This window comes from Typopeltis vanoorti, chromosome 12, assembly GCF_054136105.1.
Source record: "Typopeltis vanoorti isolate ZY-2024b chromosome 12, IOZ_Tvanoo_1.0, whole genome shotgun sequence".
Lineage (NCBI taxonomy): Eukaryota > Metazoa > Arthropoda > Arachnida > Uropygi > Thelyphonidae > Typopeltis > Typopeltis vanoorti.
In genome coordinates this window covers 106,774,407-106,795,371 of record NC_143560.1, presented here as the reverse complement: position 1 = coordinate 106,795,371, position 20,965 = coordinate 106,774,407, and the positions used below count along the sequence as shown (strand labels likewise).

At 35.2% G+C, this 20,965-nt stretch overlaps 1 protein-coding gene across 1 annotated transcript; it reads left to right on the top strand.

Moving 5' to 3' along the window:
• The first annotated feature begins 582 nt into the window (after nt 1–582).
• LOC150101112 (uncharacterized) lies at nt 583–11,949 on the top strand. The gene is made up of 3 exons (XM_090401845.1): nt 583–657; nt 1,123–1,359; nt 10,234–11,949. Exons 2-3 carry the CDS (start codon nt 1,311–1,313, stop codon nt 11,496–11,498), a joined length of 1,314 nt encoding a protein of 437 aa, XP_090257971.1. The 5' UTR covers nt 583–657; nt 1,123–1,310; the 3' UTR covers nt 11,499–11,949.
• The last annotated feature ends 9,016 nt before the right edge of the window (nt 11,950–20,965 follow it).

Below are 20,965 nucleotides of genomic sequence, written 5' to 3'. Positions count from 1 at the left end.
TATATATATAGTAAAACCCCGTTTTCATGTTCCGGAAATTTACGTTTTCCTGTCATTTACGTCATTTTCTGTTGGTCCGTCTTAAGGCCTATTCTCACAATGTACGATGTATTGTTTTCCCGCCATTAAGAACATGATGTGGACATTATTTCCCGTGATTTGTGTAATTTTTTCTCGGTGGCAATACCGATTTTCGAATCGATTTCAGCGAAAATCTGCGCATTTCTGTTCTCAGGTGGCGTTGCTTTCGGCTGTAGTTTCGTTTCCGCCATCACGGTGATGTGCGTGCATGCAGCAGTACTGTAGTGATGAGCGATACCGTGATTTTTCAATCACAGTACGAATTGATATTGCAGAATTTCTGCAACGTGTGATTTCTTTAGCGTGTGAAAGTTGCTTTCAAGTTGCGGTGGTGGATTATCTATGTTAGTAACATGGAGAAAAAAGACAGAAAATGTATTTCGGTAGAAGAAAAGATGGCAATTCTGCGACGTGTAAATTGGCATGCCGGAACACGTGTACATTTAGCATAAGATCTTGGACTCTCCGTGTCCACTTTGAACACGATAACAAAACAATCTGGCCCCAAGTCAAAAAAAAACAAAAAACGAAAAGCAAAAACAATCAACAATTAAAGATTTTTTTAAATAGATAAATGTAAGTAATTGTAAATTCATTTATTTTCAGTTATTAAATTTTGTAATTTAGTATGTAGACTCACATACTAGCAGTAAGTCATCTTTTAGCCTTTTTTAAATGATTTTTTATATTTCCTGCTATTTGCACTTTTTTCCATCAGTCCCCCTATATATATACACAGAAACTCTGATATACGGTATTATATCTTTGCATGTTAGAATAGTTACAAGTAAGGAAACGTATCGCAGATTCAGATAAATATACCCTTGTAACAGAAGTTTCAGCCATTCATGCTTATTTTTTTTTTTTTTTTTAGTATCCATAAAAATAGATGTGATTCGTGTTTTGATTTTAATTTCTTCACTGTAGTATGTATTCAATGTATAAGGAAGTATGTATTTAATCAATGTATATATTTAAATATATTCAATTACAATGTATATATTTTTGGGCTATTTTTTCATTCCATTTTAATTTTTTAAGGAATAGATGCGCTCCGTTTATATTTGGTGGAGGTATCTTGTTCATCTGTTAGTGCTTTTCGTTGGAATGTATGGTTTTGTTTACTCCGGTTATGTCAAGATTATCGAGTGAAAAAGAGAAGAAACGATAAAAGAGCTTTCGTCATCTCTAATAGCAAAATTCTTAACTGACTTTTGTAACTGCCTACTATGGATCTTTCTCGAGAAATCAGTCTAGCTGCTGAAGATACCGAAATTGGTGAGCAATATCATCTGTAATGAAATGTTTAATGTTAATTCATTAATGTAGTTTCAATTATAATATCAGGCCCCATGTGTGTGTGTATATATATATACTGTATATATCATATTAAGAGTTGGAACAAAATGAGTAATGCGAGAAATATTAACATTTTAAGTTATATTTGTCATTTAAGATGTATGTTAGTGTCATCACTGAAAAAGAAACAACAGAATTCAGATAATATAACACTTGTAGAAGTTTTCGGGACTATGTCCTGATAACTAAAAAAAAAAAAAAAAAAACATCAGCTAACGCCTATTTCTTCCCATATAGGGAGTAGGCGTGACCGTTTACCCTGTCTATTTGGAGACTGAGTGGGCAGTTCAATCTCCACTAGTAGTCAGATAGATAGCTGGCCCAAGGCTATCACTGATTCATCGGGACGCAATGAAGAAGGCGGCAAGCTAGTGCCGCCATCTCGTGGTCCCTAACCCTAACACAATATTTTTAATGTCTGAAAATAGTGTGGGTTCGACGGTCGATTTTCTTGAGTTTACGGGACGAAAAACCCGAGTTTCCGGGAGAAAAAACCCGCTAGCCCATGCTAGAGATCGACTAACTTGGAAACCTGTCAGAAAAAGGCTTAGAAAAATTTCCTCTAGTCGGCGACTAAATTTGAACCACTAAATCCTTTCTTCGTGCTGTCAAGCACTGTAGAGTGCAAATGAGCTACACAGGCTCCTCTGATAACTATTGTGTTAAATTAATTTTACTGTGAGTGGACGAAGTGGATGGTTATGATGGAGTTGATACCTAATTATATATCTACAAAGCACAATAAAGAAAACATACTTATAAAGTAGATAACCCACTGAAAAATAGCATGAGGAGCAGAAGCGACATCCCCTCTTTTTTTCTTTTAGTTATAAATGATAAATTGCCAAGAAAAACTCGTTTTGTTCATATTCCAAGAAGAGAAACCGCTAACAAGTAAAATTAGCACAATAAACAAAACGTATTTATTAAGTAGATAACCCACTGAAAAATAGCAGGAGCAGAAGTGACACCCCCCTCTTTTTTTCTTTTAGTTATAAATGATAAATTGCCGAGAAAAACTCCTTTTGTTCTTATTCCAAGAAGAGAAACTGCTAACAAGTAAAATTAGGTAAATGATTATTATTTTATTTTAATGAGAAACAAACCATGATGATCCTTATCATTTTATAGAATATGAGACTGTTATTTAAGGAGCTGTTTGTTGTTTTTTTATTATTTATTTTTATTTTTTTATAGTGTCCTGATGAAGCAGAATGCAGAACGCTGTTAAAGTACTGGGATTTCAGCTAACTAAATGCATAACTGAGGAATAATCGTGTTTACTCATTGAAAAATTTCCATTCGAGTTAAATTGGATTTGTAAAAAAAAAAATTGAAGATGAAAAAGCATTTGACCCTAAATGTACGGTATACTTAGTACCTCATCCAGAACCCAAACCCATTCCATTTTTCTATTTGAAATAAATATTTCTTGGGTGGTAGAATATCAGTAGAAGGTACCAAACTTATTATGTGACACCTTCAAGGAGTCCAAGGACTCATCATGGGAGGGCACTCTGCCATACACAACTTTATTAAGATTGGTATGGTACCTTTTTTAAAGTAGATTTAGTTGTCATATCTTTACTTTGATCCTGTTGTGTGCTCATGCATACACAAGAAAGTTCATCTTTTTTTAATTGCTTGAAATATGGTCCATTCTTTATTTATAGCATGTTGCCAAAAAATTTCATGCTCTCTGCCCCATTGGGGTGGAGGAAATCTGGTCCACTTAATATGTCATATCTAGTTCGCTGTTATAAAAAAAAAAAAAAAAAATCAGCTAACGCCTTTTTATTCCCGTATATACGGGAGTAGGCGAGGCCATTTAGCCCTATCTAACTTTTGGAGACTGAGTGGGCAGTTCAATCTCCACTGGTACCCAATCAGAGACAGATGGCCCAAGGCTATCACTAATTAAGCGGTACACAGTGAAGAGAGACGGCTCAAATGTGCCGCCATCTCGTGGTCTCTAACCCTAACACAATATATTTAATGTCTGAAATAATGTGGGTTCTACGGTCAATTTTCTTGAGTTTACAGGACGAAAAACCCGAGTTTCCGGGAGGAAAAACCTGCTTGCCCGTGCCAGAGATCGACTCACTCGGGAACCGGTCGAAAAAAGGCTTAGAAAAAATTCCTCTAGTCGCCGACTAGACTCGAAACCAAGACTTCCTTCGTGCGGCCTAGCGCGGTGGTGTGCAAACGCCACATCTACTGAGCTACACAGGCTCCTTTTTCACAGGTTCGCTGTTATTTATGTGCATATTTTTTATTTTATTTAATTAATTAATTTTTTTGTCACAGTATACAGATTTGCAAATATTTTTTTTTTTGAAGTTAGCCTTTAGTGGATCATTTTAATAGTGATCTTCCATCGACCTAACATTCATTGTGGGAGCACCAACTGTTACACACTAAGTTCATCAAATCCACTTATTGTTTCTACACTCTTTGGTCAGAGAGTAAATCACCAGAGGAGATTCATTAAGACGTTGAATCTCTGGAATGTTGGATATGGAAGCTCTTAATAGGAGCAGTGATATGATTCAGACATACAAGTTAAAGGGTTGTTACCAGATAAATGTTGAAGAGATTTTTCATAGAATGAAGCGAGGTGGGTTGACCAAGAAGCTATCCATGGAAGATGCTTTAGGATTAAGTAAGGGAGTGAACTGTTAGTTTTTTGCCTTGAGAGTGGTTGGTGAGTGGAATGCATTGTCTAAGAGTATGGTAAATGAGTTTAAGACATGGTTCATCGAGTTTTGTGTGTGATATTGGGGGACCTATCACAATGAATATTTTGACTGTGTGAGGTCTAATAATAAATTAATAATGTTATTCTGTATCTAATTCCATTATATATAAAATACTATTATTATATATCCAATTAGTTGTGTCTACTTAGTAGAGAGCAGCCCCTGCAGTTCAGTTTTTGCCATTGTGCTGTTGTTGGAAAGACCCCAGTTTGAGTCCCATTTATGACCTAAACCTCTGTAAGGGCTTTTCAGTGGAGTGAGTTAGCTAATCTCATGGAGGTAACAGATTTTTCATTATAAGATTACATGATAAATTAAACTTGCCAAGAAATTATATTCTTGTTTAATCTTTTATCCAAGGGTAACGCAACATTTCTGCAAGAAGTATCTTAATGATGGCTACTTGTATATAGAGGCCAATGACTTCACCTCAATTGCCTTAGTATCTCATAATGCAAAGTAACTCCCTCTTCCCAAAGTAACCCCCTCTTCCTATGTATAATACTATGCATTATGAGAAGAGTTCACTACTCAGGTCATATTTATATTATAAACAAGTGAAAAAACTTTCAATATCTATCTCAGATCCAGTAAGGCCATACACTTTTTCACTACTTGAAAATGTATAACTCCTGCATTTATTCAACCTTGGTATCTCTTCAGGATCTAGCCCCCACTGATGAGGCCCCAGTGAAGATCATAATTAGTCTGAGTAGTGGCTCCTCCTATAATGTATAGTATTATACAATTCTGAAAGGGGAGGGATGCTTTGCATTATGGGGTACTACAGCAGTTGATATGAACTCCTATAATGTATAGTATTATACAATTCTGAAAGGGGAGGGATGCTTTGCATTATGGGGTACTACAGCAGTTGATATGAACTCAATAGCCTCTATATATAACTAGCCCATTTGTAAAGGTACTTCATGTGGTAACTTTGTTTACTAACAAGAATCTAATTTCTAGACAAATGATGATGATGATGTTTAATTTATAACATGGGGAATGGGATTTACTCTGGTTAAAGAAAGAATTATAATGGTCTAAATCAGCGTTTCCCAAATGGTGGGTCATGACCACCCGGCACCGGGTCACGAAAGCTAAATGTCAGGTCACCTAAAAAACTCTCGAAAACCTAGGTGTTTCGTTTTTGGGTTTTCTTTTTTTTTACAAAACTCTAAAATACAATTAAATAACGTAAATGGGGACTAATGAATAAATAATTTAATTAATAGAGACAAGAAACTCGCTCTCCGTCCGCGTCGCCATTTCACAGTCTCTTTGTTCATGGTAAAGTTTCCTCTAAACCTGACGTTTCTAGTTAACAATCAACAGCATCACACTTCTCATTAATAAAAGACTTGGCTTTAGTTTAATTTCTTTATATTTTTGTAAGAGTAAATGCTTCTTTATTATAATAATAAATGAAAACTCTATTGAGGTATCGTCAGTGGAAGGAAGACCCAGAAGTAGTGATACTAAGGCAGAAGCAATGGAGAGGTCATATTTACTTATACGAGTTGCCAAAAGGTGTACCACCTTATTAATTTACTCTGGATTTAGAGAAAGATGTTGGAAGTTTTTTCCACTTGGTTAGACTATAATAAATCTTTCAATAAATGAATCAATCAATCAATGACAATGATAGTGAGGTGAGAAAGCAGACAGAATAACTGAATTAAAGTGACCACTTTTCAAGGGTCTCTGTCATCATCGAAATATGGATATTGCTATGATAGGAACTAATATGAGAATATAGGTTGATGAACTTGAAGTATATAAGATATTCCAGACTCTCAATGCAAATACTGCCATTGGATTAGATGGAATATTAGCTCACTATTACAAGAATGTGCAAAGGAATTGGCATTGCCTCTGAGTAGACTATTTACCATATCTTGGCTCTGGTTAAGTCCCAAGGGAGGGAAGGAAGGCAGGCAAAATAATTTCATTGCATGAAGGAGGCTCCAATACTGCAGCAAAATTTAGACTAATCAGTATCTCAGGAGTGATGTTAAAGGTATTGGAAAAGTTGGCCAGAGAAGAATTCTTGGGGGGGGGGGAGAAGCATGGTTTTGTGAAAGGTAGGTTTAGTAATTTTCTAACTTTTTAGAATAGATTATTGCAAAGTTTGATAAAGGGAACGGCTAAATGGTGATCCTGCTGGTTGCAAAAGGTGTTTGACAGGATACTGATGGAACTTGCACAAATTGGAATGGGCGTGTAGCAGGTGATCTGGATATGAGGGTGGTCATGGTCAGATATCAATATGGAGGAGAAGAATCTAGGAAAAGTAACTAGCAGTGTGCTTAAACCACTGCTGTTTATTTTGTAAATAAATGATATAAGAAATTATTTAAAGAGAAATATTCAGTTGTTTCCTGATGATGCAAAATTGGATAAGGTAATAAATAGTTAATCAGGGCAATTTAGATAGCTGTGGTGGGATGGTTCAAATACGAGGGTGTTCTGAAAATTTGTGATAATCACCATGAAGGAATAGAGGTGTTTATCAGAACTCCCCTCCCCCCCATCATAGACTGATAATATGGGCAAAAAGATAATGGATGCTAGTTTAATGTGGAAAAGTGCAAAGTTATTTTGGGATGAAAAGATTACCTACTGTGTACCACTTACATGGATCTGCACTCCAAGCAATTGATAGTGTCTGGGATTTGGCTGTATTGGTATATAGGATTAAAGTTTAAAATAAATTAAAGATGCCAAGAAATTATATTTTTGGTTTCATCCTTCATCCAAGTGTAAGCAAACAAAGTTTGCTTGTGAAGTAACTTCACAACTGGGTTACTTATATATAATGGCTAATGACTTCACATCAGTTGCCTTAGTATTAGCATTGGTGTCATACCAATAAAGTGTGGCACCTTTTGACTACTTGTATATGGAAATACGACTGTCTATGAAACCAGTCTGAGTAGTGGCCCTTCATATAATGTATAGCATTATACTTCTCTGTAAAGATATGTGCATTGCTTTATGGGATACTAAGGCAATTGATGTGAAGTTCTTAGCATCTTTAATTTATAGTATAACCAAGTGAAAAAACTTGTTTTTTTTTTTTTTTTCATTTGATTATACTATAAATTAAATCAGTAACATAACAAAATAAATAACAAAAACACTGCTAAGGTAGCCAGGATAGCTCCTAGGATTACTTTGTTGTTGAAGAGCATTCAAGCAGAGATCATTATTATTATTATTATTATTATTATTAAACAAGACCTCATGGAGTCAAAGACTCATCTAGGAGGTCCTTTTATCTCACACACATCTCATCATACCGGGTCTTAAACACATTCAAACTCCTTGCAGACACCACACTCTCAGGCAAGGCATTCCAGTCATTCACAACTCTGCACGAAAAAAACCTGCCTCTCACTCCCCTACTCACACCCTCTTTATACAGTTTCCAGGGATGACCTCTGGTTCTCCCCTGATCTCCCACTATTCGCTGTAGAACTTCTCCACCATTGATCCTATAACAACCCCTTACCAACTTGTAGGTCTCTATCATATCTCCCCTCTTCCTTCTCTCCACTAGACTCTGCAAATTACATCTTTTCAATCTTTCCTCATACTCGACATTCCAGAGGTCAGAAACTACCTTAGTCAGTCGCCTTTGGACCCTTTCCAACATCTCTTCATCCTTCTGAAAACCATGTGACCAAATCTGGGCACAATAGTCCATGTGTGGCCTAATCAAAGCCTTATACAATGGAACAAGAATCTCCCTACTTCTACACGTCAGTGTCCTCCTCATCATTCCCAGAAGTCTTTGTGTTGTCTTCGCAATTTTGGCGATGTGTCCCCTAAATTTTAGATCCTTATCCACTATCACTCTCAGATCTCTTATTTCCTCTACTTCCAACAATATATTCTCACCAAGCATAAATTCTGCATCCCATCTTTGTTTTCCAAATTTTAAAACCTTACATTTTGCAACATTGAACTCACATCCCCATTTCCGTGCCCAATCACTCAATTTATTCAAGTCTTCTTGCAAGGCCACAACATCTTCACTACTCTTTATGGTTCGTCCCAACTTTGCATCATCTGCAAACAACTGAATATCTCCATCCAAATCTTCGCCAATATCATTAATATACAAGTTAAATAGTAATGGCCCTAAAACAGATCCCTGAGGCACTCCACTAGTGACTTTCCTTTTCCTGGATATTGCACCCCCATACACAACTTGTTGATACCTATCAGATAGCCAGTCTCCAATCCAATGCACTAATCTAATATCCAACCCCATCTGCTCTAGTTTGACTGTCAACTTATCATGAGGTACTCTATCAAAAGCTTTTGCGAAATCCAAGTATATTACTGTGTATCCTTCTCCTCTGTCCAAGGAAGCAGTCACTTTATTGTAATAAGTAAGTAGATTACTAAAACACGACCTCCCTTTAGCAAATCCATGCTGTCCATCAAAGATTATACTATTGTTGTCAACCCAACTCTGGATCCTAGTTCTCACAAGCTTCTCCAACAACTTAACCACAACACCTGACACACAGATAGGCCTATAGTTTGATGCTCGAGTTCGATCACCTCCTTTATGAAGTGGCACAATCTTGCCCTCCTTCCACTCTTTAGGGACTTGACCAAGTGCAAGACTCGTATTAAAAAAATATGTCAAGGCAGGTGTCAACTCTCTGGCACATTCCTTCAGAATACGCAGTGATATATTATCAAGTCCCACAGCCTTATTTACATCTAGTTTACTCAACTCCCCAAACACCTCTTGCTCACTTACAGTCAGTCTCTCCTCCCCATCATCAACTGCTCTTAATCTCTCCATTAAGTCACATTCACAAGATTGAAAGATCTTTATGAACTACTCATTAAGTATCTCCACCACACATTCTGCAACAGCTGTCTTTATACCATTTCCTCCAATCATTGTCATCCTTCCATAATCATTCTTTCTTTTGCTGGCTACATATCGAAAGAACTCCCTAGGATTCTTTTTAGCTTCATTAGCTAACTGCTGTTCATACCTCTCTTTAGCTACTCTCACCAACCAAGTCGCTCTCCTTGCCTGGTCTTTGTAGAACTCATGAAATTGGTTACTTCCACTTCTCTTATGCTGCCTCCACAATGCCCTTTTTCTCTGTATTGCATGCTTAATCTCTTTATTCATCCATCTCACAACTAACTGAAGTTATCATTCCTCTTTATGAGGCCTTGATAAGCAACTAGATTGCTGTGTTCAAGTATGATGACCTGGGTTTGTTGGGGAAGGGGCAATAGTGGATTATGATGTTCCTTTGATGCCCTAGGTGCAATTTTGTTATAAGGCCCTTTATGTAAGTGTTTCTTAATTTAAAAAAAATCCCAATTTATCATTACCTTCAAGCTCATTAACCAAATTCACAATCGGTTACCCTCTCCAAAGGATACACTCAACAATGATGCTGCCTGGAGTATACCAATTCCTGTGTTCATACAATCTGTCATACTGTGATCAAATAGGAGGATCAAAGAAAGTACTGAAGTTCTGCTTCTTAGGCCAAACCTCAATTGGCTAATGACTGCCTTGGCAATCCAAAAGTTTGGGGAATTGTTATACTCAATTGTGTTAAAAAGATTGCATTATAATAATTAATTTAATTATCATTTCAGCCCAATAGTTTTAACTTAGCAAATGTGCAACTACTGGGCCAGAGGGATTCAAATTTGGCACACCACTGTACTGTTGTAATGTTCAGATTCCTTACCTTTGTCCTTTACTCACTACTGGTGATGTCTTATGATACATAAGATGAAATATTCGTAAAATAAATATTTATTTTCTACTATTTTCCACATGGTGCACGTGTGGATGTTTAATTTTGAAAAGTGCACAGGTCTTGCTATACAAGAAAAACTGACTTTAACTTGTTTTTGCCATGCTGTTATGAGAATTATTTTTATTGAAAAAATTTACATAACTGCATTTTGAGAATTTATTGAAGCTTATTTATTATCTATTAAAATAAGAATATATATTTATTTTAATATATAGGAGAAGGAAAGAAATTTTCCACATCTGCCAGCATGTCTTTTTGTGAAACTGTACTTCCTGAACATTTAAAGGAGACATCTGAAACCTCACTTAAAATTTCTGATGAAACATCTACTAATGAAAAGCCAAATGGGATTCACTTTGAAGCAATGGCTATCTGCTGTTGTTTCTGCAGTAAATCATTTGAAACTAGATACCACTTAGAAAGTCACTATCTTATGCACACTATAGGATATCAATGTGCTAATGAAATTTGTGATCCTGATTTCAGCAGGGAGTCCACCGAAATTTTTAATTCACTGACAAAACCATCTCCTGTTTGTGAAACTTGTGGAAAGGTATTTTCGTGTACATCAGCTTTAATTACACATTCTCGAATGCATACAAATGAACGCCCTTATACTTGTGAACAGTGCGGAAAAGCATTCAAAAATTCTTCTCATTTGAACCGCCATCTTAACATACACACAAATTATCGAACTTATATATGTGAAATCTGTGGGAAGACATTTATCGATTCTTCAGATCTTCGTAAACATATTCGAATTCATACAAATGAACGGCCTTACAGATGTAATATATGCGGAAAGACATTTACAGACCCATCAAGCAGAAGTAAACATCTTAAAGTGCACACTAATGAACGGCCCTATGCCTGCAAACAATGTGGAAAAACATTTAAAAAAACTTCTCATTTGGCACGCCATCGGAATATACACACCAATAACCGCACTTTCATTTGTGAAGTGTGCGGCAAGACTTTTACTGATTCATCAGACTTACGCAAGCACCTTAGGATTCACAACAATGAACGGCCATACAGTTGTAACATGTGTGAAAAGACATTTTCAGATCCATCTAGCCGAAATAAGCATCTTAGAATTCATGCACCCAAGCAACAATATATCTGTGATCTCTGTGGTAAAACCTATACAAGTGCAGCACATCTTTCAAGACATCACTTTATTCATTCTAAAATGCAACTTAATGAGCGACCCCATGCTTGTGATCAGTGTGGAAAAACATTTAAAAAATCATCTCACTTGACTCGCCATCTGAACATACATACCAATGATCGGTCTTCAATGTGTGAAGTATGTGGTAAGACTTTTACTGATTCTTCAGATTTACGTAAGCATCTTCGAATTCACAACAGTGAACGACCATACAACTGCAGTGTGTGTGATAAGACTTTTTCAGATCCATCCAGCAGAAACAAACACCTTAGAATTCATGCATTCAACAGTAATATATCTGTGAAATAACAAACAATAGTAATAAATGCTTGTGGTATATATTCTCTGTGGACTTTTGGGATGATTAGTGAAAATTGATTGCTTGAAAATGTAAAGCGTTAAATCTTAAAACACTTTAGCTGCAAACTTTCCTGGCATATTTAATAAAAACTGTATGTATATATGCATAACGATTATATAGTCCTTAAAAGTTAAGTACTCGTTTTGTTTTTAAACATGCAAAATACTGAGAAATAAGTGTATTTATTTTTATATACTGTATGTCCAAATAAAATAAATAAATAAATAAAAAGGAGATTCCTAATATATAGCTCATTTAAAAAATGCCACTTTGTAATTCCTAAAAATAATTTGATATATTGATGAATGCCCTTAAATAAATCAACAAGCAAAAGCCATCTTGTAAAGTATTTTCTTCAAATATTATTGTTAAAATTTTTAAATTCTAAATATGTCTAGAGCATAATGTTGTACTTAATTTCCATTGATCAATAAAAATGATATAATAATTACATATTATTCACAGTTTGGCTTGTTAATATATATATATATATATATATATATATATATATAAATTCTGAGGATGTGGTAATAAATCAAATATTTTTTTTAAAAAAAACATTAAAAACATAAATGAGCTTTTGATTAGAAGGGATGTACTTGCAGAAAGAGGGTCATAACTTTTGAGAATGCTTAGGATAAAAGATTGAGAGACAAGGAATGCAAATGATGTGTAAAAGCTATTGCAGTAAAATGGAGAACTACTTCTTAATAAGGATCACATTAACAGTTCTGGAAATTACTACATTTAGACACATTCAGTCACCTGAATTTCAAGAAGGATGTGGCAACATTGGTCCAAAGAATGGATATAATTCAGCAAGGCTAATAAAACCCTATGAGTAACAGGCACTGTGGCTTATAGTGTGCAGATGCATGCAGTAACCATACCATAAACTGGCCATTTTTGTGCCTGGGTCAAAATATTGGGATTTTGTACCTGTAACAATGAAAATTGTCTCCTCCAGTTTAAGAATGACTCAGTATATTAAAAAGCATGAATACATAAAATAACAAACAAAAAAATAAACTTTTTATACTATATTTTTGTATAAATTGGTGAATTTGATTCACTCATGGTTGTTTTCCCTCACTTTAGCAGTGGCACTGCATGCACATGTATATAGAATTGTTCATAACTTGAAGAAAAAAATATTAATTTCTAAAGCAAATTTATTTTATCATATCTAATCCATAAATAAATCTAGTATTTCTAGTTGTTAGTAAACACTGAAAAGTCGTGTATTAAATTTGAAAGTGAATGGAAAAATAGATGACTGGTTGAAGGTTTGCAGTGTTTCTGAAGAGTGGCAAAGAGCAGTCTTGGAGCATGAGCAGAACATTAAAAATAGAAATTTATAATCAATATGACTAGATAAGGGTTACCTTGTCCACCTATAATGCATGTTACTATAGATCACATGTGAGACTGCTTTCTCAAGAAACTATTTTCAATTGGAATTTTACTATTATGTAGGAAAGTTATATTGTGAATCAGAGTACTGAATATATATTATTTATTCTTGGAACAGCCTGATCAAGCAATAGGTAAAATCATTTTTGGAAAAGCAACAAATGGATGAGGTATGCTATCTTCTATTTGTTTGCATCTAAATTTCTCACTTAGAGAGGATTCAGGAGATAAGTATATTATCTTTGTTAATATACTATTTTTACTGAAAGTGTTTTAATAGATATAGAGGAGAGTGGGGATTTTTTTTAATACCAATTTGAATGAATAGTGATGGAAATATTTGTATAAAATGCAAACAGCGAATTCTGGACATCTGTGTGTGTGAGAGAGAGATAAAGGAGTGAAATTGCAAGAGAGAAGTTGCTAATCAAATTAACTTGTCTCTTTTCTAAGTAAAGGATTTTTAAGAAGTTCTGAAGTATAAAAGTAATGCCTTGGCAACTTCCAAGTGGAGCTTGTTAACTTCATTACTAGAAAGATGATTAATGTTTAATTATTGCAAATCTGTACTACTATAGATCACAGAGACTGCTTTTTTTCTCAAGAAACTATTTTAGAATGCACTATGAATAGGTTAGTGATTTCATTATTTTTTAATTAAATTTTTTTTTTTTTTTTCATGATCTAGACCAGTGCTTCCCAAACTTCTGGATGTCAGGACCCCCCTTTGGAAAAATTAAACTATTTAATGGTCCCCCCTCAAAATAAAATCGTAATATTATTATAATATTTATCATATTTATATTCAATACAAAACATACACAGCGAATATTGCAAAAATCAAATGCAAATATTACATTTTTAACATCTTACATACACAATTGACATGGCACATTATCTCATATTTTTATATAGATAGATATTGTTATTGTACATTTGCAATAAACATAAAACGATTACTAATAAAGAAAGAATTAAAAATTTTTTTAGTAAAAAAAGTAAAAAATTTCAGTAAAAGAAGTTTAATAACAATTTAATGTGATGAATGTGTTTCAATACTGCTACACCAACATCAGGTGAAATGTTTGAAACTGCAATTCTTGGATTTCTGCTTTAAAATGAAACTTATATGAATAAGCATATACAGTATTTACTAATATTCATTAAGTGCCGAAATACGCAGGAAGCAAAATTTGTGAACCTGCAATGTGTGATTTTTTTCCATTAAAATATAAAAATTAACAAAAAAAAGAAATAATAAAAATTAAATACGTTTCTTTTAAGATAAAAAAAACTACTTAGTCTTAAAAGATTTTAAATTTGTTTTCATTATTTCATGGGTCCCCCTCAACAAAACCTATGGCCCCCCCCAAGGGGGCCACGGCCCACAGTTTGAGAAGCGCTGATCTAGACAACCATTCTTAAAGACTTAACCAAACTTTTTCAAGCCGCTTCAGGCCTTCAATAAGCATCAAAAGGAAATATTTAGGGACCGTGGTAATTTTTGATCTTTACAAGTATGTTCATTCTGAAATAAATGGTCTGAGAGAGAAATTAATAACCCTTGTCAATAGATGGCTTGCATGTGTTATGTAAATCTGAAGGACAGCATTGGTGTCCTTTGGTTGGAAAGACCCAAGTTCAAATCCTGTCTACGATGCAAAGAACCTTTTATCCAAGTGAAGGTGAGTTAGTCTGATATGAAACTGAGAGAGTCTTTCCTCTCAGAAAGTTGGATATTTTATTCTACAAAGCACAAACTTGCCAGAAAACAATACAAGGTAATTTTTACAGACAACAATATAGATAGATCATATAATCACCATATATAATAAGCCAATAATCAGGTTTCTAAGATGACTAGCTACTTGAAAGTGACAGGTTATCCATCCTAGCATGAAAGAAAAATGGGATATATGAACCATGAGCAAGAATCAAAGGGAAGCATGCCCAAGTATAAATGTTTTCTCCAAATAATTTAATAATTTCATTATCCTTGCAACAGTGTAAGTTAACTTTAAAAAATTTGAAGAAAGGATATTCATTTGTGAGGTGTAATGTAATATTAATAAATATCCTTTCTATCTATCTATCATGCTGGCAAAGGTTGGTCGATTGATAGAGCCTCTGCTACTAATGGCTCAGTTAAGTAAGTTTGAGCGTACTTAGTAGTTGGAAGGGCACCAATCATTCGATGCTGTTGGCACACTCTCCTTGAGTCTTTGGACTCCCTGGAGGTGTCTAATAATAACATATATGTATGTATGCATGCATGCATACATACATAACTGGAATGGAATATGGCATTCCATTCCAGTTATGCACTATCCTATGAGAGAAAAATCTAGCCTTCAACCCCTTCTAAGCGGCATTCATTCTCAGCTTCCAAGGATGCCCTCTTGTCCTTTCCCCATCCTCCATGAAAGTTAAGTCTCAATCATATCCCTCCTCTTTCTCCTGTTTGCTAGTGTCTACAGTCTACGAATTCTCAGTTTGTCTTTATAACCAGTATTCCACAATCCTGATATAATTTTTAAAACTCTCCTTTGCACTCTCTCCACTGTATCAGAATCACAACAGAAACCAAGAGACCAGACCTGGTGCACGATAGTCCAAGTGAGGTCTTATCGAGGACTTGTAAAGAGGCAAAATGGCATCCTTATCTTTATACGAAAGTTCGTTTCAGCATTGCAATTATCTTTTGAGTTGTGTTCAGGAACTATGTAGCAATCTTTGCTACAATAGTCCCTGAACTTCAACTTCCTATCTACTAACACTCCAAGATCCCTAGCCTCATCAGTTTCTTCTAGCATAATCCCACCAATATAATATGACATTGGGTATCTAATCACACCGAAGTGAATGACTTTACATTTACTGACATCCATTTTCCCATGCCTGCAATTCCAGCCTATTCAAATCATTCTGCAAGTACTGCATATCAGCTGCATTTCTGATTACCCTACCTATCTTTGCATCATCAGCAAATAGCTGTATGTTGCTTGTCAAATCCTTTCCAATATCATTAATGTATAGATTGAATAACAGTGGACCATGCATTGATCCTTGTGGTACAACACTGGTTATTTATTTATTGAACTTCATACCGAGAGTTAATTGGAAAAGTTAAATCTTGCAGACTCACTTCCTCCCCTATTACAACTTTTTGATATCTATCAGTCAGCCATCCTCTTATTCACACTAATATTCTAATCCAAACCCATATTCTCCAATTTATGCAACAGTCTATGCTGTATTCTGTCAAAAGTCTTAGCAAAAATCCAAAAATATCTTGATGTATCTATTCCTCTTGTCTAGTTCACTGGTAACATTGTTATAGAATGTGAGCAAGTTGCTAAAACATGACCCCCTTAGTGAACCCATGTTACTCGTTGCAAAGTAGAGATTCACTGTCAACCCATTTTTCTGAATGCAAGTCCTAATCAATTTTTCAAATATCATCACCACCACTCCTGAAATACCAATTGGTTGATAGTTGGATACATCAGTCTTTGCACTACCCTTGTGCAATGGAATTACCATACATATTTTCCATTTCTGCAGAATCTTTCCTGTTCTGTGACTCATATTAAACAGCCTGGTCAAAGGAATAGCCAGTTCAGCTTGAACACTCTTTTAGCACATGTGCTGATATCCCATCAGTCCCTATTGCTGCATTCTTATTCAATTTGAGCAACAGTTCTAATACCTCATCCTCATACACCCGAGTTTCTTCATCCAGTGAAGAGGTAGCGGTGAGCTCAGTGTTAAGTACACTAGGTTGATAAATTTTAACAAAATGGGCACTATTAGTTGAACAACCTCTTCTGCATTTGCATTTAAAAGAGTTATTCTTTCATATTCATTCTTTTACTTGCAGCATATTGATAGAATTTTTCTGGGTTGTTATCTTTAGCACGCTGAGCCAGTTTCTTTTCATACTCAGACTTTGCTTTCTGTACAACAGTTGTGACTATTCTAAGCCTGCTGCGTATAATTTTCATACATCCATTTGATTCCTACCTATTTATTCTTTGACTCTGGATACACACTCTGATATCTCATCATTTAACTATTGTTTAAATGCTTCCCATGCACTGGCTAATTTTGTGGTTCCTGCCCATGAAAGGTTATTAGTAAACCTATAGTATATTTGCACTGTGACTGGACTAAGGATTTTTTTTTTATATAAATATAAATGTAAATAATTTATATTTATTTTTACATAGTCTGGAAACTCTGCTCACCAGAGTAAACATGGAACTTTTTTTGAAGCCACTTCAGGCCTGTGATAAGTGGGATTGTGATCTCACACAATTGGCGATGAAATATATCTCCCACTTAGAGCTGCAATCGCAAACATCCATGCATATGGCAGAATTTGAATCCGTGATCTGTTAGTTGGAGAACAGGTATGCTTACTACTCAGTCAACTAGGCCATAATTGATGTTCAATGCTAACTGCTTTTGATTAAAAAAAAATTATTATGGATATTATTATATTTCCCTAAACTAGATAAAGGTGATTTCTCCAGGATGCCAATATGTTGCGTCATTGTATCAGCATCATGGAGAAATCAGCACTATCATAATGGGTTCATGAGTTAGTAGATCTATGCCACAGTTAAGATTTTTTTCCCCCCTAAAACTCAGTTATTTCAGCTCAAGAAAATTGACTGCAGAACCATTTATTATTATTAAGAGAGAGACGTTCAGGGAGTCAGGTACTACTCATTGAGGAAGGCCACATACTACAAGCACCAGCTGTCATGCTTTTCTTGAATTCATTCACACTGCTTGTACAACATCCAATGGCAATCCATTCCAATCACGCACCACTCTACGAGAGAAATCTAGATCTCGCCAACTTCTCAGCAGCATTCATTCTCAGCTTCCAAGGATAACTTCTTGCCATTTCCCCACCCTAGATAAAATGAAAAAATTCCATCAAATGAAGTACTGTATAATCATTTTAGAAGTTTGTAAGTCTCAATGTGTTTTCACAGTCACTATTCCACAATCCAGATATCATTTTAAACACACTCCTTTGCATTCTCTTCTGTACCAGAATTGCAATGGAAACCAAGAGACCAGACCTGTGCACAATAGACAAGTAACATCTTATCAATGTGTTGTAAAGAGGCAAAATGACATCCTTATCTTTCATTTCCCCACCCTAGATAAAATGAAAAATTCCATCAAATGAAATACTGTATGATCCTTTAAGAAGTCTCAATGTGTTTTCACAATCACTATTCCTCAATCCAGATATCATTTTAAACATACTCCTTTGCATTCTCTTCACTGTATCAGAATCACAACGGAAACCAGGAGACCAGACCTGTGCACAATAAACAAGTGACATCTTATCAGTGCCTTGTAAAGAGACAAAATGACATCCTTATCTTTACATATCAAAGTTTGTTTCAGCATTGCAATTATTTTTTAGTTGTATTTACAATGTTTGCCACATGGCCCCTGAACTTTAACTTCCTATCTACTACCACCCGAAGATCTCTAGCCTGATCAGTTTCTTCTTGCATAATCTCACCAATATATAATATGGCATTTGGATGTCTAATCCCACCAAAGTGCATGACTTTACATTTAGTGACATCCATTTTCACATGCCTACAATTCCAGGTATTCAAATCATTCTGCAAGTACTGCATTCCTGATTACCCTATCTATCTGTGCTAATGCAAAGATAGATAGGGTAATCTTTGCATTTGACAGGCAACATACAGCAAATAGCTGTATGTTGCCTGTCAAATCCTTCCCAATGTCATTAATATACAAATTGAATAACAGTGGACCAAGGATTAATCCTTGTGGCACACCACTGACTGCCTTAAATCTTGCAGACTTATCTCCCATATGCCACTTATTGATGTCTGTCAGTCAGCCATCATATCCATGCTAATATTTTGTAATCCAATCCCATATTCTCCAATTTATCAACAGTCCTCCATGCTGTATTCTATCAAAAGCCTTAACAAAATACAAAAATAACATGGTGTGTCCATTTCCCTTGTCTTGCTAAATTGTAACATTATAGAATGAGCAAGTTGCTAAAACTTGACCTTCCTTTTGTAAACCCATGCAGTTCGTTGCAAAATAGAGAATCTCTGTCACCCATTTCTCGATGTGATCCCTAACCAACTTTTCCAAAAACTTCACCACCACTCCTGAGATACTGATTTGGCATTTGGATACCATGGACTGCAAACCAATAAATCAGTGATAGACAGAATAAAGCTAGATTGCTCTCTCTCAGCACTATGATCATAAAGCAAAAATTGTCATACTTATTATGCGAGCAAATAGTGTGGAGAAGATAATGATGCTTGCTAAAGTTGATAGAAGCAGGAGAAGAGGAAGACCAAGAATTAGATGGGTGGATGGAGTTAAAGACGCAACTGGAGTGTGCTTGGAGGTTCTGAAAGACATGGGCAGGGACAGATCGGAATGGAAAGTGTATGTTTGTGGAGTTGGAAACGACTCAATGGAACATGACATGCAGTTGGATACATTGGTCTTTGCGCCACCCTTGTGCATTTGGATTACCATACATTCTTTCCACTCCTGCAGAATTTTCTCTGTTATTATATATATTACTATTTCTGACAACATATGATGTTAGCTACTACTAGGTGTGGCAGTTATCTGCTCTACTCTTCTTCCTGGTGCCAATTAAAATCCCTGATAATCATGGACCAACGATTGGCTGAAGATCATCCATCGCTTTAGCTTTGAACTGTTTCACATTGAAAATATTCCGAAAATCAAATATATATTTGAATAACATCATTAATTTTAATTAAAATGATTACATAGTTTTAAAATTATAGACAGATGATAAACTGCATTCATCACCACAGGATGTTCATAATTCACGACTGGCAATACTATCTTAAAGAATATATATATATATATATATATATATATATATATTGAATGTTGACATTGATGACTTTAGGGATGAAGCAAGATGCTTTTCATATTCCCTGCTATCTCTTACAGCTACAGTGAGGGTAAAATTTTATGAGCAATTCCCTTGCCCTGAATGGACATTGAGATTATGCATCACTACAGAAGTTAAAATGGCTTTCGGTCTTTTATGTTTGAATATATCCATTGATATGTTCAAACAGCTTGCTGAACTAGATTGCTGGGGTGTATGGACGTTTTTAGGAAAAACTTTGTTGCTAAAGATTGTAGGAAAGAGAAGAGATAAGGAATATTTGTATGTCGATGAAGTTGGTTGTTTCCATGAACCATGGGGCATCTAGAAACATTTGCAGGCACTTTTTTTGTACACGCTGCAGTTTGAGAATGTTAGTATTGGAGGTATCGCTCCAGGCTGGAGAAGCATAAGTGACTATGGGACGAATCGTCAGCTGGTATAAAAGCAATTTGATTCTGCTGTTTAGCTTGCTGTTCCTGTTAATTAGAGGGTAGATCTAGCCGATTACTGAGCTTTTTGGGGGATTCTCTTGTAGTCTTCATTTGGAGAACCATTTCTCTAATTTTAGAAGGTTTTCTTAAAGCTTTTTAGTAATGAGGTATGGCCAGAGAGAGATCTGACTAATAATGCTGTATCATCTGCATATAGGGCCATGACGGATGACATTAGGTTGTGCGGAATGTCTGACATGCATACAGATCAGCATTTCCCAGATTTTTCCTATGACGGAACTTCACAAATCCTGAAAATTTCACCGAACACCTTGGTTATTTTGTAACGTATTAATAATTAATTGTTAATGTAGCTTATTTTTTTATTAATAATTGATTATTAATTAATAATTAATTAAACATAAACATCATTAAATTAATTTTTGCTGATTTTCAATGACATCCCATCTGATCACCAAAAATTTATGATATAAGTATTTACTGGTGAATACAGACTTTTTCTCCTGTGTCCTGGTAGTTTTCCCCTCCTTTTGTACATTCTAGAGATCACTTTGTAGGCTGGAGGTTGATGAATCACTATCTG

Coding starts and splice junctions, on each gene's coding strand:
- LOC150101112 (XM_090401845.1), top strand. CDS start 1,311: ATGGATCTTTCTCGAGAAATCAGTCTAGCTGCTGAAGATACCGAAATT. Junction 1,360..10,233: donor TGCTGAAGATACCGAAATTG/GTGAGCAATATC, acceptor TTTAATATATAG/GAGAAGGAAAGAAATTTTCC.